Raw genomic sequence first — 27817 nt, forward strand, 5'->3', positions numbered from 1 at the left:
ATTGACTTAAACTCTTACCCATATACTTCCTAATATTTTAGGAATATATATTTTAGGCATACCATAACAACTCATTAAAATATGTTATCATTTATCTTCTGCAATATTGTTGCAGGAAAACACTCAAAACACTCCACATAATTGGTAAAAGACGTGCCTATGACGTAAGAGCACATGCTTCCCATTTGCGTCATGTCTGCACCTGATCAAACCCGCTAAATCAAATAGTCAAGCAAAAAAAAACAATAAACCAACTTACATACCTTTATGCTAACCTAATGCCAATTGACAAGCAGCCGCTAAAAGCGCAAAGCTGATTAATCCAAAATCCATAGCCTCTAAAATATTTCTTCATTTCTCCTGCCACGAAAATTTTTCAAAAAACTGTATTCCGGGTGGCGTTCCGTATGGCTCTAATCTCTTCTACTGCTGTTCCTTCCATGGCATGCTACTATTTAGCCGATGCTTTCAAGCGTCGCTTGCGACCGGCGATAAAATCGTAGAACTACTCTGCACCAGCTTAAACGATGAAAACTGCCCGGAAAAAAACTTCCCAAAAGCATCCACTGCCATTTCCACAAAAAGTCCTGAAACTCCGAACGATGATGTTCCGTTTGGTCCGAGTCTATCCTACTGCTTTTCCTTTAGCATGCTATTATTTAGCCGATGCTATTAAATAAGCGTCGCTAGCGACCGGCTAGTTATCAAAAACAAGAAAAAAAACACAAAAGAAACAATTAGTACAATGCTAAGATTGTGTAACTAAACACTTTCTATTATGCTTTCTCCATATACAAAACGTTCCATACTTTCTAAGGCTTTCTTTGTTTAATAGACTTACCAGTTGAATAGGAAACAATTCCGCCACAAACGTTGAACAAAACCTGTTCGGAAAAACCACGGAAAAAGCTTTTCCCCAAGCTGCTGCGTCATTGCAAACCAACGAAAAACTTGCCGGTACACGTCTGTGTAGCAAGAAACCTTCGCACCAATATAAACTATTCACACGCGAAACCAAATTTTCTCGTCGCCACTGTAACTTGCGGACTTTCGGGCAGTTTTATAAACAAACAAAATACGCGTCGTACTCGGTTAACGTTCTAATCACGAATGCTTGATTTATTCTTAGCTATTGCACAGGTTTGCTGAACAGCTACAGCTTATGTATTTGTTTACTATGTAATTCCCCCGAAGGGGTTTGGATATTAGGTCGACTGCTAGGAATTTACATCAAAGTATATTTATGATTGGAAAGGTACATTACAGACTTCTTGGAGATCAGGTGCTATAGGACATCACTATCTTCCATGGGCGCTCCTAGGTTAATTTCTGTTCCGCCTCCTTCTGCGACTTCGCCATTGAGGTGTTCATCGAAGAACTCCTTCCACCTGTCGACCACCTCGCGCTCGTTTGTAATTAGATTCCCTCCCTCGTCCCTACACATGTCAGGTTTCGGTGTGTAGCCCTTCCGAGTTTGGTTTACCTTCTCATAAAACTTGCGCGTGTCATTAGCTCGGAATAGTTGCTCCAATTCTTCACGATCCCTGGCCTCCTTTTGGCGCTTTTTTCTCCTCAGGATCGTGGTCAACTTGTTCCTAGCTCGTCGGTACTTGGCCAGGTTCTCTCTAGTGGCAATACTTAGATAATTTTTCCAAGCATTTTTTTTCTCCTCCACCGCTTGTTGGCATTCCCCATCAAACCAATCATTTTGTGTACTCCGAGGCTCAATACCTAGTGCCGCGGTAGCGGCCTCTCCGATGGCCGAGCGTATTCTGCCCCAACCAACCGGGAGCGTACGTTCGTGATGTTAGAGAAGAACCGGCCCTCTATGAGAACGTGGTCAATTTGGTTCATTGTACGTTGGTCAGGTGATCTCCAGGTGGCTTTGTGGATATCCTTGCGCGGGAAAAAGGTGCTTCGGATCACCAGGCCTCGGGAAGCTGCGAAGTTTATACATCGTTGGCCGTTATCGTTTGTGTCGGTGTGCAGGCTATGGGGTCCTACCACCGGTCTATACATTTCTTCCCTACCGACCTGGGCGTTCATATCCCCGATGACGATCTTGATGTCCCGTGACGAGCAGCTGTCGTACGTTGTCTCCAGCCTCGCGTAGAACGCTTCTTTCTCATCGTCGGGTCTACCTTCGTGCGGGCAGTGCACATTAATGATGCTATAATTGAAGAAACGACCCTTTATCCTCAATACACACATTCTCTCGTTGATCGCCTTCCAATCTATCACGCGATCCTGCATTCCGCCCAGCACTACAAAGCCCGTTCCCAGTTCGTTGGTAGCGCCACCGCTCTGGTAAAACTGGGCCTTACCGCCACGTATCTTCCATACCTTCTCTCCTTTGCGACAGATTTCCTGCAGAGCTACGATGCCGAGTTTGCGGGGTTCCAGCTGTTCAATCAGCACCCGCTCGCAACCTGCGAAATTTAGCGATCTGCAGTTCCAAGTCCCGAGTCTCCATTCGTCGTCCTTATTCCGTCGCCTAGCTCGATGCCGAATATTCCGCTCCGAATATGCTTGAATGTTGTTAGTTTGTGTTGTTTAGGTGTGTAGCCGTACTGGGGCAACACTACCGAGTCTCGTGATGGGGCTGCCATCTTATAGTGCCGAGACTCACTACCTCCTTCCCGGTTAGTATACGACCTTAGTTTCCACCGGGGTTGGTTACCCGATCTCCGCTAAGGTTGCTCGTATTCCGGCTGGTACCACGAGGAGGTCGGGATCGGAGTTGCTGGATAAGAGGCTAACGACCACTATGGGGTCTATATTCCGCATTATCCGGCCGTTTACCAACGCTTTGTCACGTAGGTTACACGGTTTGCCACCTAGGTGACTCGGGTGACACGGTTATCACTTAGGTGACATCACCCCATTCGACTCGCTGTGGCGCTGGCGAGTCACGGCAAGTGACAATTGTATTGAGTCACGTGACTCGCAGAATAAGGGTGAATTATCGCTCTACTCCAATCACGACGGATATGCAGGGAGTCTAAGCTAATGAGTCAACAGCGTTGTTCGTAGCTTGGCAGTTGGAAGGGGTAATTCCACGGAAGTAAGCGAATAGGAAAACGAATGATTCTTCGCTCCGATTCGTCTAATTGCATTTTAATAGTAGGGACTCTAAAATGGAGTGCAATATTCAAGATTGGAGCGGATTAATGCACAATAAAGTGCTTTCAAGCGGTTTTCAGCCAGTTGACAGCCTGTAGTCAAAATCGAATGGGTTCAACTTTCTAGAAAATGTGATGACTTCACAATTGATGGGGTTTTTTGCAGCATGCGATTGTCGACACACCATTTCGCAAAGATAATTCCTCCTGAAGGACAGCGGCGTCGGATAGGTTTTTCAACTTTTGAGTACAACTCGATGTCGTCTGCTGACAACTTAAGAGTCGCGGACCTTCAGTTCAGAGTCTGCAAGCAGATTGTTACGAATAACACCGTACGCGTACTTGGCGGCTTTAAAGGTGTAATTTTATTAGATATTTTAGCGATTAATATATTGTGATAGGTAAGTATAATCAATTACATATTCAGTGTTCTTTGCGTAATTTTCCAGGCTCTACGTCTGCGACCAGTGGTTTCACCGAGGATTTTCTACAAATACGTATAGTAAGTGCCGTTTTAGGTTACAAACTCAATGCAATTTTATGCAGTATTACAATCACTTAACGTACCAAATATTTTCTGCTCACTTGTTTGTGATGAAAGTTAAGTTGTTCACTTTTTCGCCGTGACGAGGGGCTCGTCGACATCCCCCGACTCGTGAACCGCCACAGCGAGTCGTGGAGGACTGTGCAGCTACATTAACCAATGCATATACCCATTGGCATTTCAACGTTCCGGCAGCTCCACACATGGGAGGACCATGGGAGCGAATAGTTAAGTCCGTAAAGGCGGCGATGAAGGCTGTGTCGGAAAGCCCGCGACTGCTTTGAAGGTAATAAAGATGTGATACGTGGGCAGGTTGTACCGCTGACATTTCTGTCGAATGGTAAAAATTTGGCCCGCTGTGACGCGAGCTACCTAGAAGGCCTCCTTTGTAGACCAATGTTTTGCATAATTAAGATGGACTAGAGAAATTAGTTTAGTATTAGTTATTATAAAACCAAAGTATTCAAAAGCAGGTGTACTGCGGCTACTTGTATAACAATCCCATTGTTTATGGAGCTTCCTATAGAAATTAGACTGTTATGCGAGTAGCGACAGCGCACATCTTTAAACAGTTAAATAAAACTACATAAATATGCTTCTATCATTTTATTTTACTGTTTATATATAGTTGTCCTCTTACAAACACTCCATAAATTAAAGAACAAAACGTATGCTACTCTACTGATTATACTAGCAATAATTATGCAGCCACATCCTTCCGCAATTCAAGGTTTAGCTTTTGATTTGCCATTTTCGGGCCAACCATATACATATAGGTATCAAATTTTAATAGCTAATCTAACGTTCTGCTCGGCTTCACTGAACAAATCTTATGAATAAAGAAAGAAAGTTTCCTTCTCTCGTGTTTGTTAGGGATTAACCTTCATTCATATCTAGGAATATTTTTTTTTTTTTCATCCGGCTTTTCACCGCATTGGTTACATTGAAAAACTACACTTTCTATAGCCTAAATGATAAACGCTTGTCGCAAGGAAATATTGTACCATATAATTCGGAACATGGTGATGTGTTTCGCCTCTTTTTAAAATAATTGAGAAATATTTGTTAAAGACTTCAATACAGAACATCACGGAAGATATAAGAAAACTTTTTTTAAATAAAGGTTTGTACAGCAAAACCCTTCCGGATAATCCAGCATTCATGGCTATCACCACTTAAATATTATCTAAGTCGTGCAGCATGTCTATATTTACCTCTTTGATCATACAATCTTTGACAGTTGATTAGCAGAAAGCGGACTCTTTCATTAAAACACTTTTAATGAAAATCCGTTGTTAAAAGATTCTCAGTTTAAGATATATGGATATTAACTTCTAAAACAAAACAACCTCAATCGACTTGGTAAATACGTATCTATTGTACTAATGAACATTCCTGTTTAGAAAGATAACATGAACTCATTTGAAAAAAATAACAATTACTCGACGAAAATAAGTTTCAACTCATTCTAGAATACTAACATAGACGAGACGCAACCATCAGCTATAACATTTTTGAATGTTGCTTGCTGTGTACTTAATCAAATCTACATAGTTTTGAAATTGGGATCAGTTATTTGACACAAAAGAGCAGTCGAATGAAGCACTGAACCACGTCTTTTCGATAATGATATTAAGATTAAACAGTAGAATAGAATTGTTGCAAAGCTCGAACAATGTCCGATGTTCGGTTTTTCATTTGCCGGTCGGTTTGCAGGAAAATTCAGTAGATTGGGAATCGCGAATTTGATTTTCATATCGGTCTCACACTGCTGTGATCGTCCTTTGCTATCTGGGGGCAGCTGGCTTTTGCAGCTCTCTTACTGATGATACGGTGAAGAGGAAGGGCCTTTGATAGAGCGATTCTTTCTACCAGCCATGTTATACGGATGCGGGTGCACACTGAAAAATAGAGCAAGCAATAAAAAAATTTCAATACAGCTGTTAAATAGTTTCAAAATATGCTTATCAGTCACTTATAATCATGACACCTGTTAAGCCCGGGAATGTTACTGGACGGCTTCCGAACCTGTACACAGCGGGTGATACTATATGACATCACCTATCAATTCATGTTTGTCACTTGGTATCACTTGGAGTCGTTCTAGCATGTATTTAATAATTCACCATGAATCACGACGATTTTTTGAGTATAATCAATGCGAAAAATGGGTTATTTTGTTTCCTTCAAAAAACCTATCCCTTCAACTTCAAGTGAGATTTGACCAGGTTGTCCTAGAGTTACGCGGTCAGTACAGTTTTGTCAGCTTTCAAACAGAATTAGTATGAGTACTACGGCTTGAGCAGTACCTATGTCAATACCATCTACAGATCCTATAAACCGATACGATCTACCGCAATAAACGTGTTATTGTTAGCTTTGAAAAATTAAGAAATTATATCGGTAAAGCAAAAAGCTTTTACGAGGTGCGCACGGCATTCCTTTCACATTAAGATTAAGATCGTGCATTGGCGCCAAAACGCACAGAGCGCAAAACCTATTCGTAGTTTGGTTAACAAGATTAAATTGAACGCTTATACCTTGTTGTAATGTGTCCACTTCCGCTCGCTGGAGGTAGCGCTAGCGGGGATGAAGCCGGCGATCGGATACCCCTGCGGGACGTTACTGACGGTGCACCAGTTATGCGATTACGGTTAGTGGCTAACGGTGTCGTCGTCGATTGTTGCTGCTGGTACTGGCCACTGCTACTCGGAGATGTCACGTTGTACGGACTGTTTGTTATAGCACGAATATGCGGTGGGCTAGACAATTTGTAATGAAGAATAGTTGCAGACAATTTATGGCTTCGATGAAATTTCTACTTGTGTGGGAATCACACCATTTTATCTTGTTTAAAATTAATATTTTTAGACAATGCAAAAGCAAACATCAATATAAGAATCTAATATACGTTCTCTCCAAATTAATACGCAAAATTTGGTTCATTTCCTAATTATCTTTACAAACTTCTTTAAGCTGTTTAAATACTCACTTTGGCTGATTTGATGGTAGCTCCATGATTTCGGGTCCTGAACGTCTACCGCCAGAGAGACTTAGAGAACTGCGTACTTTGGTCTGAAATTCCCGATCGAAATCCTCTGCTTCTTCGTCGTCCAGGTTAATGAAATCCTGCCGCTCTTCTTGAGATCCTGTGTGAACATTCTGTTCGCGTTCGATTATGTGAGCACGCTCCCCGATGTGATGTCCGATCGCCATTTTCTTGGTGCCAGATCGGCTGTCCTGAACGGTTTTGCGCGTTTCCTTGACTCCCCCCGGTCCAGTGCGTGTGCTTGAAGTGGCTTGATAAACCTGAGGTCCATCGGGACCCGAAGTCATCGAAAATACACTACTGGTACAATAAGACGGTCCATCATTGCTATTCAGCAAACGATTCATATTCATGGTCGGTCCCATGAAAGGCATCATAGCGGATCCTCCACGAGGGCTCATGAGCGATGGGCCTGCAATACTATCCAGTCCACCTAACATTCCGAATGGATCCGCAAACAATGAGTTCATCATGTTATTCATTTGCCTCATCGAACGCATATGATGCCTGCGAAGTATATAAAAAATAATCTTCGTAGTAAATATAGCCTGGAGTCGAGAAAATAGAAACATTTTCAATGTTTACATAAACTGATGCAATACATGCTGGTAAAATTTATAACTGTACCCTATTTCATTGCGGTATGGTGGCAGATAGAATGCCACATTGGATATTTACCGTATCCATTAAAATTGACGCTGCACTTGATTTTTGTTAATTTTAAACAATGGAATCCACAGAGGTTTAAAACAATTTGATCTTGGTGCTATTGAACGAATCTTACCCAAAAATTGGATCATCCTCTAAATCACCCATCATTCCAAAAAGAGACATTTTACAGTATCGCTTGGTTTAAATTTTCTTATAATCAGCAGTACTTTTTGCAGTATTTTACACAAATTTTCCACAAACTTCTTTTCATAAATCTCAAATTAAAATGCACTACCAACTTTACCTGATAAAAACTGTTTTTTACAGAAGATTTGACACCAGAGTTGCCTGGTATTTTACAATTTTTTTTATGTACATGCTGCTCGAAAACAAAGTTGCCAATGTACAGTTTATTCTGTTTTCTACAAATATTTCGGATAAATCCAAGATAAATCACTTAAACCTGAACACATCACACAAAAAGAAACTTCATGGTAGAACCACAGAGAACAGATTAACAGGCTCGAAGGAAGTAATCGATTTTTTGTGTGTAAAATCTGTCTGTAGCGCCCTCCAGAAATAGTTTGCCAAACGCATTAAAAAATATTCATGTACCTTTATCAATATTTCTTTGTGCTGGAGTTACATAGCAGCGATGGCAGCGACATCAAGATTTAGTTTGCCACTTACTGCTCGAGGGGTGCTCTATTGAAGGATTACTCGTAGATTACATAAAAACCTTTTACACACTTTTTGTCAATTACCTGGTAGTCTGTTCTCTGTGGTAGAACCCGTAGAACCGGTAGAACATATACTATAATTAGAACGTAGAAATAAGAAGACGCACCACTAAATTTTAGCTAAAGAGATTTCTGTTTAGCTTAAGCATTGCTCAGGCCAAAATTACTATGCGTTACCGCGATGTATAGTAAAAATAACAAAATCGTGGTCAAAATTACTAAAATTTATCATGAAAGGTAGTAAAATTGACCGAGAACATATTGCTTGTACAAGAATCCTGGTAAAATCATGGTACTTTCGAAAACAAGCATTTTCAGGGAAATGTTACCAGGTACTATAGTTCTCGTTTCAGTGCAGATTTAACATATTTCTGAACTGTTAATTAAAGCACTTTTTTGCAGCACATTTTTACTAAAAAGTGGTTCCTCGCTGCAAATGGCTGCAATATATTGATGCAAGAAGCTTGCCAGATCCACAAATTTATTATTGTGATTATCTGGACAGTTGAACCAAATCACCAAAAGCCACAGCCTGAATTAGTTATTTGAGTCACTGTAGCACTCATGATTCGCTAATTGCGCCGACTGACCTAATTTTGATAGAAATTTCGGAACGATAGAATTTTAGCGTTCAAATGTTTTTAGTTGGAGTATGGCCCGCAAGCACCCAGTAAATCATTTGGTTTGTATATCTCGATTGCAACTGAGGTATACGAAATCATATCTGAACGAAAAAGTTATATTTCACGCCATATAAGAACATATATGTACCAAAGTGGAGGCGATATACATGCGAAAATTTTGACAACTATTTGTAATTCTATTTTGCGCAGTTTTTATAACACGCAACTAAATACTCCTGAATATATGATTAAAATATAATAAAATATTGCAATTGTCTATCCTGCTTTATAATTCACGGTCATAAATCGTATATGAAGACACGCACGACTGCAAAACAACTTATTGTTCATTTCGATTTGACATACTCTAATCATTATACAATTCCAATGTGAAATTGACATGAAAACGATTTAATGTGAACTTTCTATTACGATTTTGTGTTATCTGGGCAAATACGCAACTAACAATCCTCCCAATAACCGATCCTTCAATCGCTAAAAGAAATGCCGCTGATGACGACGCATGGAAATAATATGAAAAATTAATAGAGAGGCCAGTCTTGTTAATAATGGGGTCTTCGAAGCAGGCACTTTCAAACCGCGAAGTCGAGTAAGGTGCCAAATTCGACATAGCAAGCTAAGCCCACTGCAAAAGACTATAAAAACTTATCGTTTTTTACTCAAACGTATGTTTTTTTACCGGGGTATAACTGGGGGAAAATAAAAACAAACGTGTAAAATCAATGTAAAATCTAACCACAGCAACAACAAATCGCGCGTACGGCGAATTTATTTTTAATATTCAGAATGAGGGAAGATGGGTAACTTTATGCTCTCTTCGAGTTCGAGCCTGTTAGTCTGCTCTGTGTTAATATGCAGAGAAATCAAATCACTAGAGCTAAATCAAGTACAGAGCACAAGAGTTAAATCAAATCACTTGCAAAAAATTTATTTCGTGCCACTATTACAGAACGTTACAATCACGTTAAAATCAATCGATTTTAACTTTCGCGGCATCGAAGGTATTATTCTTAATTGCCTAAAGTTTACATAAACGAGCAAGTTTACACCATAAAGCATAACTTCGTTCGGATGTCTGTTTTGTTTTAATCTAACTATATCGCATTTCAGACTACTATCATCAAGACTGGTATCAAAGACCTATTTTTCCTTTAGAGCTGAACTCGTTGACACTCATTAATTTGATTACTACTGAAAAACAACTACGAATCCTGTTACGCGAGTACGTACGTCAGTTATAAGAATGACCATGACTAGAAACTAAGACGTATATGTGGCTATTATTAAAAAAGTTACTCCTTTAAATCAAAATCTTGATCAAACATTTTTAGTAATTCTTCATTGGGATCTGAAGCTTTGTCGTCCATAGCTGCAAGCTCATTATTTTCCATTTTTATTTTCTTCATAAATTTTACCAGATTACTTTCTTCATCGGTTAAAGCTGTGTTGGGTTCCACTTCTTGAGAGTTTGTCACCCGTTCAACATCCTGATCAATTACAATCTCCTGTAATCCTCCATGGATGGAACATGATTTCGAGAGGTTAGTTTCATGTGCTTCTGTCGCAATCGTTTCATCAGCATCATTATGTATATTTAATTGTTCGACAAGACTATCAATTTCATGGCTTCCTTCCAGAATCTGTTCAGAACTTGTCTTTTGTTTTTCTTTGTTATGGATTTGATCTTTTAAGGCTTGAAGATTTGCTGTTTTAGCATAAATATTCTCTCCGATATTGTTAATGTAATAGTTGTAAAAGATGTTGTTTTCCAGCGCTGTTTCAAATTCCCCATTTGATTTTTGCAATCCCATGCGAATTAAAATGGAGATTTTAGTTGAATATGGTTTAAGCCACTTATATACCTTTCGATGAACTATTGTTTGATCATCCTCGCACAGTGTCTCCCATATTTCAATTAATGATTTCTTAACATTATCGATAAGAATCTGTTTCCTCATTTCAGGAATTAGACGACCAATCCCGTCCAGATGGCGGAAAGTTAAATCCATAAGTGCCTGCGAACTTTTATTGGTGAGAAACATTTGCCACTTGAAAATCATAATCATCAAATCCCAGAGTTTGTCCATAGAGCTAACGTCAAGGCGCATAAGAGAACAGCAGGCGATATCTGTTAATAAAATTCTAGTCTGCTGTACAGTTAACATATTATGCTGATAAGCTGTAGATATATAGTGAAGAAATTTAGGATCCAGTAGCACCTCGGTGATTTCACGTAAAACTGTAAAACCAATAAGAGAAAAGTTTTGTAACTTTATTGGTATAAGTACATTGTGTTTTATCCGAAAGCAGGGACAACCCGGCATACGCAGCGAAGTGTACCCAGGTAACCAATAAGCATTTCCAATGCAATTTAAATGCAAGCCAATAAGCCTTAAATACTACTTAAATGCTATTTTGGCAAAATATGCGGCTACTTTACTACTAACCCTCTTTTAGTGCTGACAAGGCTTATTTGCAGCTAGTTACCGACAAGAAGAATTTAAATAGAATTGTGGATGCCAATTTACAACAGTTATGCAGTCAAAAGGCTGATAAACAGCAACCTACTGTATAAAACGCCAGCGATGCTAATAAATGATTGATTTAGTATAAGCACTAATGCTTATTGGTTACCTGGGTACGTAACATAAATAACATCAATTTCTACACTTTTGTGATTAATAAAGATTTTCATTAGCATGTGCACATTCCAGTGTGTGCAAAAATGAAATATAGCATTTCACAACAGTTAGCTGCTTGATTTGAACTCGCTGTCAAATTACAATACACTCTTATTATCTTATAATAGCCAAATCTACTCAACTAAATAAGTGGTTTGATTTGTTACGTTACTATAAAACATTTTTATTTCATGCGAAATTTCTAAATTTTATGAAAACTAAAAAACATATGCATTCCTTATTCGTTGTAAAACTAGCGGTTGACATACAAATTTACATTGTATACAGCAATATTTGTGCAACTTTTACTATGCTTTTAACTAGTTTAATGTGATTTTTCCACACGGTAAATCACTTCCTTCATAAATATTCAATATGTGATAGACATATTTACTATTTTAAATGTGCCCACCTCATCATAACAACTCTTGACACTTACTAATGGGACTGGACCAGCCCGGTGTCACCAATACACTCTCACATATGATTTGACAGTACCCCCATACTGATGGGCCCCTCGATGCTGGGCCCCAAACAACAATGGCCGCTCCATAGAATTTCTATGAACTGATTTCCCGCCCAGTGCTTTTGACGTTTAGATTTTAGTCATAGAAAAATGGCGATGTGCCGGGGGGTCGGACTGGACAACTCAAAATCGTATTGAAAAAGGTACACCAAGGTCACCAAGGTACAGAATGATTTTCGTCTTCCACTGGCTGAACCCTCTAACGGGCAACATCGTAAAACGATGCGATCGAGAAAATGATTACTTTATCATGAAAGTACACTCAAAAGAAGCTCGAGTGTTGATTTTCATCTGAAAATATTTATCTGGAGGACCGCTAGGTCTAGGAAATAGTCCAATGTGACTGCATTGGTGGTTTGTGTGCATCGCGGAACGAATTCGCTATGAAAAAAAAATTCTCGATGAATACAAATCGCGTTTACGTATACGAGACGAACTGGCAAATGTGAGCGATCTCTATTATCAGTTTTCATTTTTCGAGCAGTTCCAGTTTAGTGGCATTATCAGAATATCTGGCATCTCTGAACGTAATGACAGCACTGACAGCTATTCAATTTTGTGTTTTCTTTTCCTCTCTTTGCACGCAAAAATTCCAAAAAGTACAAAACAATAAGCAACGAATGCCGCGGCGGATTGTCAACAATTCTAAACGTTTTGTAGAATCCAAAAGATCGTTTTAAATACCGAAAATTTAATGTAAGCTGAAGACATACGTTAAGTAAGTTTCTAAAACGAATCACATTCTAATATTTTACAGCACTATGTCCGGACTGGAATCTTATGTGAATAACACGGTATCGATTATTACCGCAGATGGTCGAAATTTCGTCGGAACGCTTAAAGGATTTGATCAAACCATAAACATAATCCTGGATGAGTCGCATGAACGCGTTTATTCTATGACTTCCGGCATCGAGCAAGTCGTTCTCGGACTTCATATCATACGGGGAGACAATGTTGCAGTAATTGGCCAGCTAGATGAAAGTATAGACAGTAAGCTGGACTTTGCCTCCATTCGTGGCATGCCTTTGGAACCGGTAGTTCATTGAAATGTTATAATCGATTAAGAAGAAAATAAATTATTTTAACTATAAAATGAATACGAATTCTCTCGTTCAAGTTTTTATTGATAAATTTAAAGAAATAGGTATAACAGTTTAAAAGCGTGTTTCCTGGATACCTATTTCCTAGAAATAAATATACGTTTTTAATAATTTTTCTGAAGAAAAATGCAATGCAAATAATCGAGCAACTCACAAGCACTCGAATCGAAACCCCAAACCGGAAAATCACTTGGCATCTTTGTTTGCAACATAGATACAAAACTTTTATGTTGCGCAACATTATTCGGCAGTAAATGTATCAAAATAAAAGTTTATGATCTTTGATAATCAAAAATAAGATATTTCTATCTTAAGCTAAAAAGGATAGTGCACGCAAAGCATGCGATTCATGTAGAACATTTTACTTGCTGTGTTCGTCAATTGCGATATCATTTATATTTCTAGCAGAAGTTTAATCAGTTCTGCGGTTTAATGCTATTATATATTGATTTGCACCTACCTTGAGCTGACTTATCCAGCGGTATCGCCTGTGCCTTCAAACGTTGGTCAATCACGTATAACATTTCAGAACCCAAATTTAGGATTATAAAAAGGTTAGTAACAGTCATGTTTACTAGTTTATAGTTTTGAAAATTTTAAAACTAATCACAGCAATGTCGAGACGAATATTCTTCTTGGCCTAGGTTTAGGGATTCCGAAACTAAGTTTGTTTGTGGCAACGGAAACCATGGTGAGCCATATTCACTGACGTACCAAGGATGCCGCAAAAGAGAGCATCCGACCTCCCTCCAATTGGCATTTAAACTACATCTTGGAAACATTGTAGTAAGGTTTGGATAGTTAGGAAACATTTTTGTTACTATCTTAATTTTATAGTGTACACATTAGGTAGTAATTTTTAAGTTGGTTCAATTGTTCTGCTCAACATTTCCATTTCGCCTTGGGGTCTGGTTACGCTAATGACTACTTGGTTGTTTGGTAGATGTTTGGTCGGCATAAATAGGTATAGGTATTCATTTTGGTAGGTTTACTAGCTTCTAGGGACTATCATTTTGTAAGTGCATTGATTTGCCACGGTCAAGAAATATTGCCATAAAACCGCAATACAGTCAAAACTGAAGAAGCGGCGGTTTTTTATTGAGTAGAAAACTGATCCTACTTGCGAAAATATCGCTTAAGCTAAACAAATTCGGCATAGAAATATGAAATGGCAAAGCATCTTCCTATTTAGTACTTTTTGGTAGTTTTCTAGAAATAGAATTCAATGGAAAAGTTTTGTTATTTGTCATTTATTCATTTCCACCCGTCACATTGGCTTTAATGAGCATATGGCATTCGTTAGTCATGGCATTTATACTTATTCATGGGGCATGGTTTTCTAGTGATTGTGCAATCACGTTATCATTACCAAGTTTCAGGAAAGTTGCTTTTCTCGTAATATGCTATATACCTGTCCGCACTACTTCCATAAGTTGTTACAATATTGATTAAAATCTCGATAGGTAACTGATTCTTTTATTATTCAGCTCTAGCCATGGACGCATACGATTTGTACTCAGCGGTATGGAGGCGAATTGTGATATCTGGCAAGGAAACTCAAGTGACTAGTGATCTTAAAGCATGTCGCACAAACATCGAAATTATTAATTATGTCCACCAAATAGTAAAAGAATCCGGACTCATGGACCAGATACAATTTAAGGAAGATGCCAAAAATGAAGCAAAAGCTATCGTTTGCCGCAAAAAGGGTAACGATTTTTTCAACCCGAAAATCAAACGATACATCAAAGCAATAGAGTGCTATAATGAGAGTATTGCTCTGTGTGAACCAGGATCAGAGGCATTAGCTATTGCTTATGCTAATAGATCAGCGATTTGCTTTGAATTGAAAGAGTATCGTGACTGCTTGGAGAATATTCGACTCGCGGAGGAAAATCCCTATCCTGGTCATTTGATACCCAAATTGAACAAACGAAAAACGGATTGTTTGAGCATGTTAAACAATAATCTCGATGAATCCGAAGAACAAAAACAGCCGAAATTGTGCAACAAACCAAACAGGTTAGTGCCACATGTTTCCGACTGCTTGGAATTGAAAGAGGATGATAAGTTTGGTAGATATTTGATTACGAACCGAAACTTGTGCGCAGGCGATTTGGTGGTAATAGAAAAACCGTTCTCGTTTTTGCTTGCCGCAAAGTTACGTTATCTTAATTGTGATTTTTGTCAGAAGGACAGATTTCTGACCCTAATTCCATGCTCTCATTGCACCGTTACAATGTTTTGTTCGGAGATTTGCCGCCAGAAAGCTCAGCAAGGCTATCATCGAATCGAGTGCCCCGGGATTAGAAATATGCAGCAATTATTTACAAAAGTAATTCTAATGGCTATGAGAACCACCACAACAGCCATTGCTACATTCAATTTTGACTTGAATGAAATGCAAAAACACCTTCAGTCTATCGAAAATCTCTCTGTTAATCCATTTCAACTTGACTGGAACACTATCAGTGCCAAAGAAATCTACAATACAATCCATAAGTTGGCTACCAACCAGAATTTACGTACTGCTAGTGACTTGACTCAACGATCAGTCTATGCAATCATTCTAAGTGATATATTGTTGAATAAAAGTCCATTAAAACATATATGCGGCAGTAACGAATCTCATTCAGATTTGATAAGAAACCTCTTGTTTCACCATGCTCAAACTGCACCCGTTAATATGCATTCGATGATGTATATGGACTATTGCCCAGAAGAAAATGAACAGTTTCAGCAAGCGCCCCTAGGATGCGGGTCTTTTCCCATACTAAGTAACATTAATCACTCCTGTGCGCCAAATTTAGTCAGAATTACACTGCCCAACGGTCATGTAGCAGCGTTAATTAATAGACCAATCAAAAAAGGAGATCAACTATACGATAACTATGGGTAAGTTCGGAAACACCGTGTAATCTCTAATTCCTACTATCTGTGTGTTTAGAAATACTTGACTAATACAAAGCTAATTCCACATTTCTATAACTTTACAAAACAATAACTCACGACCATAACTTTATGTTGAACAAATACAAGATTTTTTTCGTTCTTCCACAGTTATCATCACTGTCTAGAAACACTGTCGGAGCGACAAATCGGCCTTCGTGGGCAATACTGCTTCCGCTGCCAATGTGAAGCCTGCAAAAATAATTACCCGTTGTATTACGATTTGGGGCACGCAAATTTACCGCCTTTCGTAAAAAATCCAATCATTAATGACGAACTAGATGGACTTAGGAAACATGATATAAAAACAGCATTGAAGAAAATTCCAGACTACTGCCAATTTTTGAACGCGTTCGATGATCAATATCCTAACTACGAGCTAAGCTCCGTTCAGGAGGCATTACTTCGTTGTTTTCAAATTGTTTATGCGTGCCAGACTCGTAAGCTCAAATACAAGAAAGTATGTAGCCTCTGAATAATATGAAATTTTAAGAAAACCTTATTTTAAAACCAGAGAAAAAAGTTTTATTTTAATATTGACGTTGAAAACTCAATTTATTTAGGTATAAAACTTCTAACACACCTCAAATCTTAAATCTCAACTAAATTATAACAACAAAGTAACAATCCGACCAATATTTTCTAGCGTTAAGTTTTGTTCGTGCTGTGTAGCATCTCCTTCAACAATTTATACTTTAGAATATTTCATTGGAATTTCAGTAAACAATGCAACATGTATTAAATAAGCGTATATTTATATACCTAATATTACTTTTAAAACTTGTTTGTTTACCGCTTGCGTTTGAAGAAACAGTCGTCTTTTTACCCTTTTAAACCCTAAGGGTATTTTTACTTTTGCAAATACTAGTTTTTGTTGTATGTAGTTTTAGGCTGGTTTTTACAAAAAGTAGCATTTGTATCATTTGTTTCGTTCCATAAAAAAATTCGATTTTATCTGGTAGGTTAAAGAAATTAAACCAAATTAACAGTCAAAAATGCAACATATATTTCAGCGATGGTATTACCTACTATACTTATTTTTACATCGCAATCAAGTGCCTTCAAAACTTAAATAAATATTTTTTCCCTATAAATCCCTGAATATCGAGTGCGTTTTTTAAAGCTTTTTCATAATCTTCAAATGCAATCAGTTCATGTGCTGGTGCTACCAATGCTTTCTTTTCGATCAATCCGAACAACTCATCAAACATCTCCGTTCGTTTTACGCTTTGGCTGTTCTTCTTCGTCCACCGAGTCATCCAAAATCCGCAGTACTTCAAATCTTTGAAAATCAAAGATGCCGTTGAGGCCGTAACCGGTTCTCGTGACATTCCGCCATAGGTTACCATGATCCCACCGTTATCGAGATGACGGGACACTTCTAGGGCATTTTTTCCTCCAACACAGTTCAAGGCTAACTTAGGTTTTTTGAATATTCCATCCTTGAAGATTTTTGTCGTCCTCAGTTCCTCCTCCGTAATGATTTCCGCTGCACCTAGGTTTTTAAGATAGTCCCTTAGTTTGCCAAAATCCGGTCTATCTCGAACTACACCAACACAACCAACGCCCCAGGCACGACACAGCTGAATGATGGCTTGCCCACAGGCAGAATTTGCACCATTCTGTATTACTGAATCACCTGTTTTCAGTGGAACAAAATCCTTTAGCATGCGATATGCCGTACACGGGTTCACTGTCAGTGTGGCAGCCTCAGCTAGTCCTACTGTTTTCGGTACCTTCATAAGATTAACTTGGCTGTAGACTGCATGTGTACGCCAAGTTCCCAGCCCGGTAGCAAACGTAACCACATGATCACCTACTGCCAGTCGGGACACTTGATCACCAACTGCCACAACTTCCGCTACGCACTCATTACCACCGACTGCCGGAAATGGAGGTTTTACCGGATACTTTCCTGTATAATATAAAATCATGCTAGTTTAATAATACGCTTAGCTGTCTATGCATACCTTGTATAGTATTAATATCGGCAGGATTTATTGGAGCGTATAATGTTCTGATTAACACCTCACCAGAGGATGGTTCAGGCAGTGTTTCTTTCTCGAGCTTTACCACTTTAGGAGGATCTCCGAATTCGTTGAATCTTAGCACAGACGCAACAACACTCATGTGACGTTGAAAACATACCTGAAGAGACCGAGTTTTTCGCAATAATAGGGACATATTTGAGATTACTACAGAAAAACAATCGTTTGCAGATCAAATTGACCGGTTTCGCACAAATTGTGTTATCTCTTCAAATGACGAAAATGTTTTCATTTTCATCGTCTCATATACACTGTAAAAAATCAACACGTTCTCATGAAGTGGATTCCACTTAGATCTGTGCTATAGGATGAACCACATCGTATTAAAGTGGAATACACTTGAGATTCAATCAATATGCCACACCAGCATTTCAAAAGAAAAACGCTAAGATTTCACGTGTCGTCCATTTGATTATCAAAAAGCAAAACATTAAGATTTCACATGACGTCCATTTGATAATCAAAAAGCAAAACACTAAGATTTCACGTGTCATGCTTATGAATATTAAAGGTTCTATTATTAGATCTTAAATGCATTTTGTTGAATACGCAATGCATTGTTTATGAAAATTAAATGGTTTTCACTTTGGATTTCGTATGATATTTTATATGACAGCCAAATACGACAATTTGCTTTTTGTGGTGTTGCATATGATTAGGCAGTGATATAATTAATAAAATAGTATAGTTTTTACTTCTAACAATGCAATTTTTATTGAAACCAATTAATGGATATACCGTGCAGGCACCATATTTAAAACAGTGCCTAATTTTGAACAGCTGCAAATTTATCTTAAATATTGACAAAACTCTAGCTATTTAAACCATTTTAGTAATATGAAATCATCAGATGTAGTGATTAATTTGTTTAAATAACTAGAATTTTGTTAATATTTATGAATAATGAAACTGTTCAGAATTAGGCACTGTTTTGAATATGGTGCTTGCACGGTACATAATATTAAAATGTAATAAGAACCTTCCCAATGTTGTCGATGCTAAGTAAATATGCTCAATCATTTTATCCAGAGGCAATGGCCAAGCGAAACGGCATCCTTGATCAGATCACTGAAAATGTGAAAAAGGAAATAATAGTAATTGATTTTGGTACCATAAACTATTGTTCTTACCGATTGCTACTTAATAACGAGTAGCAGTCGTCGTTGGCGTAAATTTGGCAGCAGTCTTTGTTTTCTTTGTAGCTTAGTAGCGTTCGTTGAAGAGAATGTACTTCGACTGAAAATGTTCGCTTTCTAAGCACATCCAGCAGTATCGGCTGAAATCAAAATAAAAGTTAATTAGACTTGTTAGGAGACACACACAATTGGCTACTAACCCTGTCGTTCGGTTCCAGTTCCACACCACCGTCGACAATTGAAGATGCAGCGTGTTTGATATCATCGAAGTCGTCACTGTCGTGGTCATCTTTCACTGTCACGAGGCCAGGATGCGGACAGGACGCTAAATTGATTTTGGACAGAGTGGATGCACCTCCGCCGGATTCTTGTAAGCTGTTCGATGAAAACAAATTTAATTTGCTCACTGATTTTGGTGATAATTGGCAAGCGTGCGCTATTCCTTGTCCTAGATGTGTACAGAGAAAGTTTATGAAAACTGTAAATAGAATATTATATAGTTAATTACACAAAGGTACACTCAATTTATGACATTACTTGTTTGTTCAGCATTAGGCTTTATGGTATACTCTTCTTGTGGTTGATTAATATTTTTGTCGTGAGTTTTCTCTTGGTTACTTGGTAACGCTTATAGGTACTTATAAATGTTGTAATAGACTTAATAACCATCGCTATAATTTTTCTTCTTGGGCTCGTTGGGCGACCTTTAAGCAGTTTTGTGATTTGCATCGTGTATTTCTGTCGTGAATAAAATTAATAGTGGAATTTTGACGTAGGACTACGTCTTTGTTTACTATACTGGGACTGGGTAGCACTTTGCGAAAACGAAAATAGAAGTGTAACGTTTGAATGAAAGATTTCAAATGCTAATAACTACTAAACTACTAAACGCAACTGAACAATTTATATGCCGTTGGATAGATAAAATGACCAGCAATTTTATGGAGGGGATAAGAGACCAATATTAAGGAGGGCGAAAAAGGGGGCGCTCCCATACAAATTAAACACAAATTTCCTCAAAACTCGAGAACTAATCAAGCAAATTGAACTAAATTTGGCATATAGGGGTTTTAGAAGGCTGGTAAATGGTTGGATAACGCGTAAAACAGACCCCATTGTGGTCCCTAGCCTCTTATCTAGCAACTCCTACCCCTACCTCCACGTGGTACCAGCTGGAATACGAGCAACCTTAGCGGAGATCGGGTAACCAACCCCGGTGGAAACTAAGGTCGTATACCAACAGGGGAGTAGGCACAGTGTGTCTCGACACTGCAAGATGGCAGCCCCATCACGAGACTCGATAGCGTAAGCCCTAGTACGGCTACCTATCAAAAAAAAAACACTAACAAGAGTCAAGAAATATCTTTTCGGAATATTCGGCATGGACCAAGGCGACGAAATAAGGACATGGAATGGAGACTTGGTACCTGGAACTGCAGATCGCTAAATTTCGTTGGTGGCGACAGGGTGCTGCTCGATCAGCTAGAACCCCGAAAGTTTGGCATCGTGGCACTGCAGGAGATCTGTCGCAAAGGCGAGAAGGTGTGGAGGATCCGTGGCAGCAGAGCCCGATTTTTGCAGAGTGGTGGAGCTACCAACGAGCTGGAAACGGACTTCGTAGTGTTGGGCAAAATGCAGGATCGCGTAATGAACTGGAACGCGATCAACGAGAGGATGTGCGTGTTGAGGATAAAAGGCCGTTGCTTCAACTACACCATCATAAACGTGCATTGCCCACACGAAGGTAGACCCGACGACGAGAAGGAAGGGTTCTATGTGCAGCTGGAGGCAACGTACGACAGCTGCTCACCACGGGACGTCAAGATCGTCATCGGGGATATGAACGCCCAAATCGGCAGGGAAGCAATGTATAGACCGGTGATCGGGCCCCATAGCCTGCACACCGACACGAACGATAACAGCCAGCGATGCATCAATTTTTCGGCTTCCCGAGGCTTGGTGATCAAAAGCACCTTCTTTCCTCACAAAGTTATCCACAAAGCCACCTGGAGATCACCTGACTAACGAACTTCGAGCCAAATCGACCATATTCTCATCGAGGGCCGGTATTTCTCGAACATCACTAACGTATGCTCCCTACGGAGTGCGGATATTGACTCGGACCACTACCTAGTAGCAGTACATGTGCGCTCAAAACTATCGACGGTTTACACCTCGCGACAAACCCGCCCTCCTCGGCTAAACATTCGGCAACTAGATAACCCGCGAACTGCCAAAAACTACGCGCGTACTGGATGAAGCTCTGCCTTCCTCTGTGGGGCTAGATGCTTCGACCCTCGAAAACGGATGGAGTAGGATGCGCTCGGCAGTCAACGAGGCCGCAACCGCGGTGCTAGGTGTGGAAATCTCGAGTGCACGAAATGATTGGTTTGACGGGGAATGCCAAGAAGCGATAGAGAGGAAAACTATCTGAGCATATCCACGAGAGAGAATTTGACCAAGTACCGACGAGCGAGGAATGACTTGACCACGATCCTGAGAAGGAAAAAGCGCCAGAAGGAGGACAGAGATCGTGAGGAGCTTGAACAACTATTCCGGGCTAATGATACCCGCAAGTTTTACGAGAAGGTGCACCAAACTCGCAAGGCCCACACACTAAATCCTGACATGTGCAGGGACGAGGGAGGGGATCTAATCACAAACGAGCGCGAGGTGGTTGATAGGTGGAAGCAGTTCTTCGATGAACACTTCAACGGCGATATAGCAGCAGGAGACACAATGGAAGTTAACCTCGGAGTACCTACAAACGACAACAGCGTACCGGCTCCCGATCTCGAAGAGATCCGACGAGAAATCGGTCTGCTGAAGAATAGTGGAGCCGCCGGAAAGGACCGACTCCCGGCAGAACTTTTCAAAAATGGTCAAGAACCGCTAGTAACGGCACTTCACCGGCTGATTTCAAGGATTTGGGAAGAAGAGAAACTACCGGAGGAGTAGATGGAAGGCGTAGTCTGTCCCATCTACAAAAAGGGCGACCGGCTAGACTGCTGTAACGCCCGCGGCATTACGCTGGTTAACGCCGTCTACAAGGTGCTCTCCCAGATTTTGTTGCGTCGTCTATCCCGAATAGCAAGAGAATTCGTAGGGCAATATCAGGCGGGCTTTATGGGGGCCCGTGCTACTACGGATCAAATTTTTATTCTCCGACAAATCCTTCAGAAATGTCGAGAGTACAACGTGCCCACGCATCATATTTTCGTGGATTTCAGAGCAGCATACGATACCGTTGAACGCGAACAGCTATGGCAGATAATGCACGAGTACGGTTTTCCGGACAAACTGACGCGGGTGGTCAAAGCTACTTTGGAACGAGTGAAGTGTTACGTGCGCGTTTCGGGGACACTCTCAAGTCCTTTCGAATCGCGCAGAGGGTTACGGCAAGGGGATGGACTGTCCTGTATGTTATTCAATATCGCTATTGAAGGTGTGATCCGGCGAGCGGGCATCGAAACGAGGGGAACGATCTTCAGTAAGAGTAGCCAACTCATAGCCTTTGCAGACGACCTCGACATTATTACTAGAAACCGTGGGACGGCGGAGGTAATCTACGCCAGACTAAAAACGGAGGCTAGGAGGATAGGATTATAAATTAATGTGTTGAAAACCAAATATATGGTAGGAAGAGGCTCCCGAGAAAGTAACGGCTATTGACGGCGATGAACTGGAAGTGGTTGATGAGTTCGTATATTTGGGATCTCTGGTCACCGCCGACAATAGTACGAGTAAGGAGATCCAACGACGCATTCAAGCTGGAAATCGAGCCTACTTTTCCCTTCGCGAGACGTTTCGATTAAGGAGCATATGCCGCCGCACAAAGCTGATGATGTACAAAACGCAAATCAGACCTTTAATCCTCTACGGACTTGAGACAGTAACTTTACTTACGGAAGACTTACGTGCGCTTGCCGTTTTTTAACGAAAGGTGTTGCGGACTATTTTTGGTGGAGTACAGACGGAAAGCGGAGAGTGGCGGAGGCGTATGAATCACGAGCTACAGGCACTGCTTGGACAGATTCCCATCGTACACCTGGCGAAAGTTGGGAGACTACGGTGGGCCGGCCACGTCGCAAGGATGCCGGACGACTGTGTAATGAAATCCGTTCTCTTCAAGAACCCCACCGGCACCAGGAATAGAGGGGCTCAACGTGCTAGATGGCTCAACTAGGTTGAAACCGACTTGCGTGTGTCGAGACGCGCAACGAATTGGCGACGAGTAGCCCAGGACCGAGTACAATGGAGAGGAATTCTTGATACGGCAAGAGGCACCCCGGCTCTCGGCTGAATAAGCAAAAGTAAAGGGTTTTAGAAGGCAGGATTTTTTTGTATGGTGCAATGAGACCCCTTCTCCTTTTAGGAAGGGGCGGTTTCCCATGCAAATGATATACAAATTTCCTTATAACTCTATAGAACAAATCAAGCAAATGGAACCAAATTTGGCATTTGGGGGTTTCAGTAGGCAAAAATCTGTTGTATGTTGAATTGAGACCCCTCCTCTCTTTAGGAGGGGCGGGGGGCTCCAATACAAATAATATACAAATTACCTTATAACTCGATAACTAATCAAGCAAACGGAACCAAATTTGGCATGTGGGGGTTTTTGAATTTTTTCTATAGTGAATTGAGACCCCTCCTCTCTTTAGGAAGGGGGCTCCCATTTGTAGATTATTACAAATTTCCTCATAACTCTAGAACTAATCAAGCAAAAAGTACCAAATTTGGCATGTGGGGGGTTTTGGAGGCATGAATTTATTTTATGATGATTTGAGACCCCTCACCCCTGTGGTAGAAGGATAAGGATTCTCATACAAATAAAACAGAAATTTTTGCGTATGTGACATATTTTGTGGTATGTAACAAGCGGTAAGCTGTGAAAGTAATCTAGTAGAACCTTTTCGGAGCAAGAGACAGTGAATCGATGCCGCTAAGTAACGTGCCTGTTGCCATTCATGTCGAAAGACAAGGACATTCGAATGGCACGTCATATTTGCGATGAACGTGCTTTGGCTTTAATGTTATTTGTAACCAATGGCCCTTTTAAAGGCCTCAAGCGATTTAAAGTAAGATTATTGAAACATGTCAAGCTACGCATAATCATTTAATATAATAATCTGTGGGCTGGTCATTCATTACTATTTCAACCTTTATGATGCACACAAGTGATTTTTAAAAGAAATCTGTCTCAATGGTTGCAGGCGTTGTACTTATGAACCCCCGTCTACGTATTTTCAAAGCCACCAATGCATTCAATAAAGAATTGAATCTGAATATTTCGCTCTTCTCTTTTAAACATTCACTTAAACAATGATTCTTATAAATATGCATATGCCAGAAATGAAGTTTACATTAGTCTTTGATCTAATGATCTGATATAGTCCTACGCCACCCTTTCGTACAACCCTTAAGGCTGTATACCTTGTAGTTTTATCGTGAAAGTTTTTTCTGCCTCATAAAACCCTCACATGCCAAATTTGGTTCCATTTGCTTGATTAGTTCTCGAGATAAGAGGAAATTTGCATTTCATTTGTATGGAAGCGCACCCTCTTAAAGAGGAGATGGGCCATAAATCGCTTTCTAAAGAAGAGAGGGGTCTTAATTCACCATAGAAAAAAATCTTGCGTCCAAAACCACTTACATGTCAAATTTGGTTCCATTTGCTTGATTAGTTCTCGAGTTATGAGGAAATTTGTTTTTCATTTGTATAGGAGCCCCCCCCCCCCTCTTAAAGTGGGGAAATCCATAAAAAATATACCATAGAAAATATTCTTGCCTACAAAAACACCCACATGATATATTTGGTTCCATTTGCTTGACTAGTTCTAGACACAGACAAACAGACATAACTCTTGGAAGAAAAATCAACAAAAATTATCGTACCTCACATTTAGCCTGAACACCAGCACCATCTATGATCGACATTCCCAAATATCAAATAGCAATATGGGTGTCCCTCGAAGAAGCAAGTATTTTTTATGGGGAATTCCCCTTCTTTCGTCAAAAAGCGCCACTTTGACCAAAACGGAGACATTCCCAACTAAGCCCAAATTTGAAATGACGGTTTTATCGGTACGATGAATGGAAAACGAGTGTTATGTCTGTTTGTCTGTGTTCTAGAGTTATGAGGAAATTTGTATTTCGTTTGTATAGGAGCCCCCCCTCTTAAAGTGGGGAGGGATTCTAATTCATCATGGAAAATATTCATGCCCTAGAAAACTTTCACATGCCAAATTTGGTTCCATTTGCTTGATTAATTCTCGAGTTATGAGGAAATTTGCATTTCATTTGTATAGGAGCCCCCCTTCCTAAAGTGGGGAGGGGTCCCAATTCATCATAGAAAAAAATTTTGTCTCCAAAAACACCCACGGGCCAAATTTTGTTCCATTTGCTTGATTAGTTCTCGAGTTATGAGGTAATTTGTATTTCGTTTGTATAGGAGCCCCCCCTCTTCAAGTGGGGAGGGGTCCTTATTTACCATAGAAAATATTCTTGCCCTCGAAAACTTTCACATGCCAAATTTTGTTCCATTTGCTTGATTAGTTCTTCAGTTATGAGGAAATTTGTATTTCATGTGTATAGGATCCCCCCTCCTAAAACGGGGAGGGGTCCCAATTCATCATAGAAAAAATTTTTGTCTCCAAAAACACCCACATGCCAAATTTGGTTCCATTTGCTTAATTACTTCTCGAGTTATGAGGAAAATTGTGTTTCTTTGGTACAGGAGCCCCCCTCTTAAAGTGGGGAGGGGTCCTAATTTACTATAGAAAATATTCTTGCCCTCGAAAACCTTCACATGCCAAATTTGGTTCCATTTGCTTGATTAGTTCTCGAGTTATGAGGAAATTTGTATGGAAGCCCCCCCCCCTTTTAAAGAGGAGAGGAGTTATAATTCCCCTTATAAAGAGGGGAGGGGTCTTAATTTACCATAGAATAAATTCTTGTCACCGAAAACACCCACATGCCAAATTTTGTTCTATTTGCTTGATTAGTTGTCGAGTTATGCAGAAATTTGTGTTTGTTTCATTTGTATGGGAGCCCCCCCTCTTAGTGGGGGGAGGGGTTTCTAACCATCAATAAAACCTTTCCTGGCCCCAAAAAACCTCTACATGCATATTTTCATGCCAATTGGTTCAGTAGTTTTCGATTCTATAAGGAACATACGGACAGACAGACAGACAGAAATCCTTCTTTATAGGTATAGATTTCGCCGAATACCACTTATTCAAAAAAGGGCTTTAATAAAAAGCAATATATTTATTATAAGTTTTATCATTTATGCTTGTTTAAGCACTAATGATGAAGCAAAATTTACGAAAAACAACATATTATTTTCTATTGTGAGTAAAACATGGAAGAAAATGATTATGACCACTTTAAATTATTTACCTCATGTTTTTATAAACCGTATTGTACGAAAAATGCGAGCTTACTTGTCCAGACTTTCGATGTTTGTTCCATCAACTGTCCTCATTGCATTGAAACAATATTTCCTGTGCGCTGAGCGAGAAAGTATTGGTCACGCCTTAAACGAACTGCATTTTCCAGTGACGTAGCCTAAAATAATAGCAAAATATATCGACTGTTTTGGGTTTGTTTGTTTACACCACTTTCTTACCTTGCATAAAATAAAATAATAGCTGGACATTTTAATCGGCCGCGTCTAATTTTCGTTCCGCGCACAACAAACTTACTTAATCACTTTTCGCCATATTTGATAATGATGACAGTATGGCACTGTCATGAGCCATACACGTTCAATTGAAGTGGCTCACACTTGAATGCCGTATGCACTCACATATAGCACAGATCCAAATGATGAAACACTTCAATATTCGATGTTGCACATACAGAAATCAAAATTTTGACATTTGGTTTGCATAGCATATATGCCACATAGAATGTTAATGGCAAATTTCTTGAAAATTACGTGGATTCCATTTGAAATGTGTATGGAAGGACGAGTGAAAATGAAATGGATATAGCTATTGATTTTCAAGTGTGAACAGCATTTGAATCGAGAGTAAAGATTATTTACAATGAAGTGTAAACACATTTGTTTGCTTAGTGTCTTGCACATCGAAATCATAAGCCAGTTACTTGAAATGTGCAAGTGCTATAAACATTCAAAAATGATGTGGATTCCATTTGGAATTTATAGGGATTTACAAGTGAAATTGAAATGTTTACCATTATTGACTTTCAAGTGTAAGTGGCATTTGGATCGACTGTGCTGTTTTTTTACAGTGTATAGTCTGTCTCGTGATAGTTGCCAGTTTGACAGAAAAATAAGAATCTTAACCTGAAGTTGCTAATTTTTTATAACAATTTTTAATAGGAAATCAAAACTGAAACCAATCAAATGTAAGCAAAAAATAGTAAGTGAATCTGAATGGAAAGGTCGTTCTGATATTCTTATCACTGGACTTTCGCCTTTCAGTTTCATCAACAATTTATTACTATGGTGAATGACCCTCGGGGTTAAAACCACTTTAAAAAAAATATTAAATATTACAGACTGAAAAATATTCTTTACTATGCTCATGACTTTTGCAGATTTTCATTTTCACGATCGTTCCAAAAAGTTATCAGTCACTCAGATTTCAACTCTA

General features: G+C 39.5%; 5 protein-coding genes across 7 annotated transcripts; 1 reads left to right on the forward strand and 4 right to left on the reverse strand.

The window, feature by feature from the left end:
* Positions 1-4264: 4264 nt before the first annotated feature.
* Positions 4265-7652, reverse strand: LOC128734013 (myeloid leukemia factor). The gene is made up of 4 exons (XM_053827966.1): positions 7500-7652; positions 6659-7222; positions 6207-6428; positions 4265-5567 (listed from the first exon to the last, which is right to left on the reverse strand). Exons 1-4 carry the CDS (start codon positions 7547-7549, stop codon positions 5486-5488), a joined length of 918 nt encoding a protein of 305 aa, XP_053683941.1. The 5' UTR covers positions 7550-7652; the 3' UTR covers positions 4265-5485.
* A 2390-nt stretch (positions 7653-10042) lies between these two features.
* Positions 10043-13629, reverse strand: LOC128735489 (protein OSCP1). The gene is made up of 2 exons (XM_053829969.1): positions 13521-13629; positions 10043-10989 (listed from the first exon to the last, which is right to left on the reverse strand). Exons 1-2 carry the CDS (start codon positions 13627-13629, stop codon positions 10043-10045), a joined length of 1056 nt encoding a protein of 351 aa, XP_053685944.1.
* LOC128734010 (SET and MYND domain-containing protein 4) lies at positions 13471-16808 on the forward strand. 3 transcript variants are annotated; one of them, XM_053827962.1, is made up of 3 exons: positions 13471-13614; positions 14548-15955; positions 16121-16808. In XM_053827962.1, exons 2-3 carry the CDS (start codon positions 14556-14558, stop codon positions 16482-16484), a joined length of 1764 nt encoding a protein of 587 aa, XP_053683937.1. In that variant the 5' UTR covers positions 13471-13614; positions 14548-14555; the 3' UTR covers positions 16485-16808. The 3 variants fall into 3 exon arrangements, with proteins under 3 accessions (XP_053683937.1, XP_053683939.1, XP_053683938.1); XM_053827964.1 differs by lacking the exon at positions 13471-13614 and adding an exon at positions 13757-13846; XM_053827963.1 differs by lacking the exon at positions 13471-13614 and adding an exon at positions 13768-13851.
* Positions 16599-18258, reverse strand: LOC128734012 (enoyl-[acyl-carrier-protein] reductase, mitochondrial). Its single transcript, XM_053827965.1, has 2 exons — positions 17980-18258; positions 16599-17924 (listed from the first exon to the last, which is right to left on the reverse strand). The coding sequence occupies exons 1-2, from the start codon at positions 18191-18193 to the stop codon at positions 17071-17073; spliced, it is 1068 nt and encodes a 355-aa protein (XP_053683940.1). The 5' UTR covers positions 18194-18258; the 3' UTR covers positions 16599-17070.
* A 615-nt stretch (positions 18259-18873) lies between these two features.
* On the reverse strand, positions 18874-27030 carry LOC128737756 (uncharacterized). The gene is made up of 5 exons (XM_053832461.1): positions 26824-27030; positions 26639-26762; positions 19394-19671; positions 19188-19333; positions 18874-19125 (listed from the first exon to the last, which is right to left on the reverse strand). Exons 2-5 carry the CDS (start codon positions 26664-26666, stop codon positions 19074-19076), a joined length of 504 nt encoding a protein of 167 aa, XP_053688436.1. The 5' UTR covers positions 26667-26762; positions 26824-27030; the 3' UTR covers positions 18874-19073.
* Positions 27031-27817: the final 787 nt, after the last annotated feature.

The sequence above is a fragment of the Sabethes cyaneus genome, chromosome 2 (genome assembly GCF_943734655.1).
Source record: "Sabethes cyaneus chromosome 2, idSabCyanKW18_F2, whole genome shotgun sequence".
Taxonomy (NCBI): Eukaryota; Metazoa; Arthropoda; class Insecta; order Diptera; family Culicidae; genus Sabethes; species Sabethes cyaneus.

Excerpts from the sequence above, each read along its gene's own strand:
- LOC128734013 (XM_053827966.1), bottom strand. The coding sequence starts at position 7,549 with ATGTCTCTTTTTGGAATGATGGGTGATTTAGAGGATGATCCAATTTTT. Across the intron at positions 7,223-7,499 it reads GAGGATGATCCAATTTTTGG|GCATCATATGCGTTCGATGA; the intron begins GTAAGATTCGTT and ends TATACTTCGCAG. Across the intron at positions 5,568-6,206 it reads AGTGGACACATTACAACAAG|TGTGCACCCGCATCCGTATA; the intron begins GTATAAGCGTTC and ends TCTATTTTTCAG.
- LOC128734012 (XM_053827965.1), bottom strand. The coding sequence starts at position 18,193 with ATGTCCCTATTATTGCGAAAAACTCGGTCTCTTCAGGTATGTTTTCAA. Across the intron at positions 17,925-17,979 it reads CGATATTAATACTATACAAG|GAAAGTATCCGGTAAAACCT; the intron begins GTATGCATAGAC and ends TATATTATACAG.
- LOC128734010 (XM_053827962.1), top strand. The coding sequence starts at position 14,556 with ATGGACGCATACGATTTGTACTCAGCGGTATGGAGGCGAATTGTGATA. Across the intron at positions 15,956-16,120 it reads CAACTATACGATAACTATGG|TTATCATCACTGTCTAGAAA; the intron begins GTAAGTTCGGAA and ends GTTCTTCCACAG.
- LOC128737756 (XM_053832461.1), bottom strand. The coding sequence starts at position 26,666 with ATGGAACAAACATCGAAAGTCTGGACAA. Across the intron at positions 19,672-26,638 it reads AACATCGAAAGTCTGGACAA|TTTTCATAAACTTTCTCTGT; the intron begins GTAAGCTCGCAT and ends TTCTATTTACAG. Across the intron at positions 19,126-19,187 it reads TCGTTATTAAGTAGCAATCG|TGATCTGATCAAGGATGCCG; the intron begins GTAAGAACAATA and ends TCACATTTTCAG.
- LOC128735489 (XM_053829969.1), bottom strand. The coding sequence starts at position 13,629 with ATGACTGTTACTAACCTTTTTATAATCCTAAATTTGGGTTCTGAAATG. Across the intron at positions 10,990-13,520 it reads GCTGGATAAGTCAGCTCAAG|TTTTACGTGAAATCACCGAG; the intron begins GTAGGTGCAAAT and ends TTGGTTTTACAG.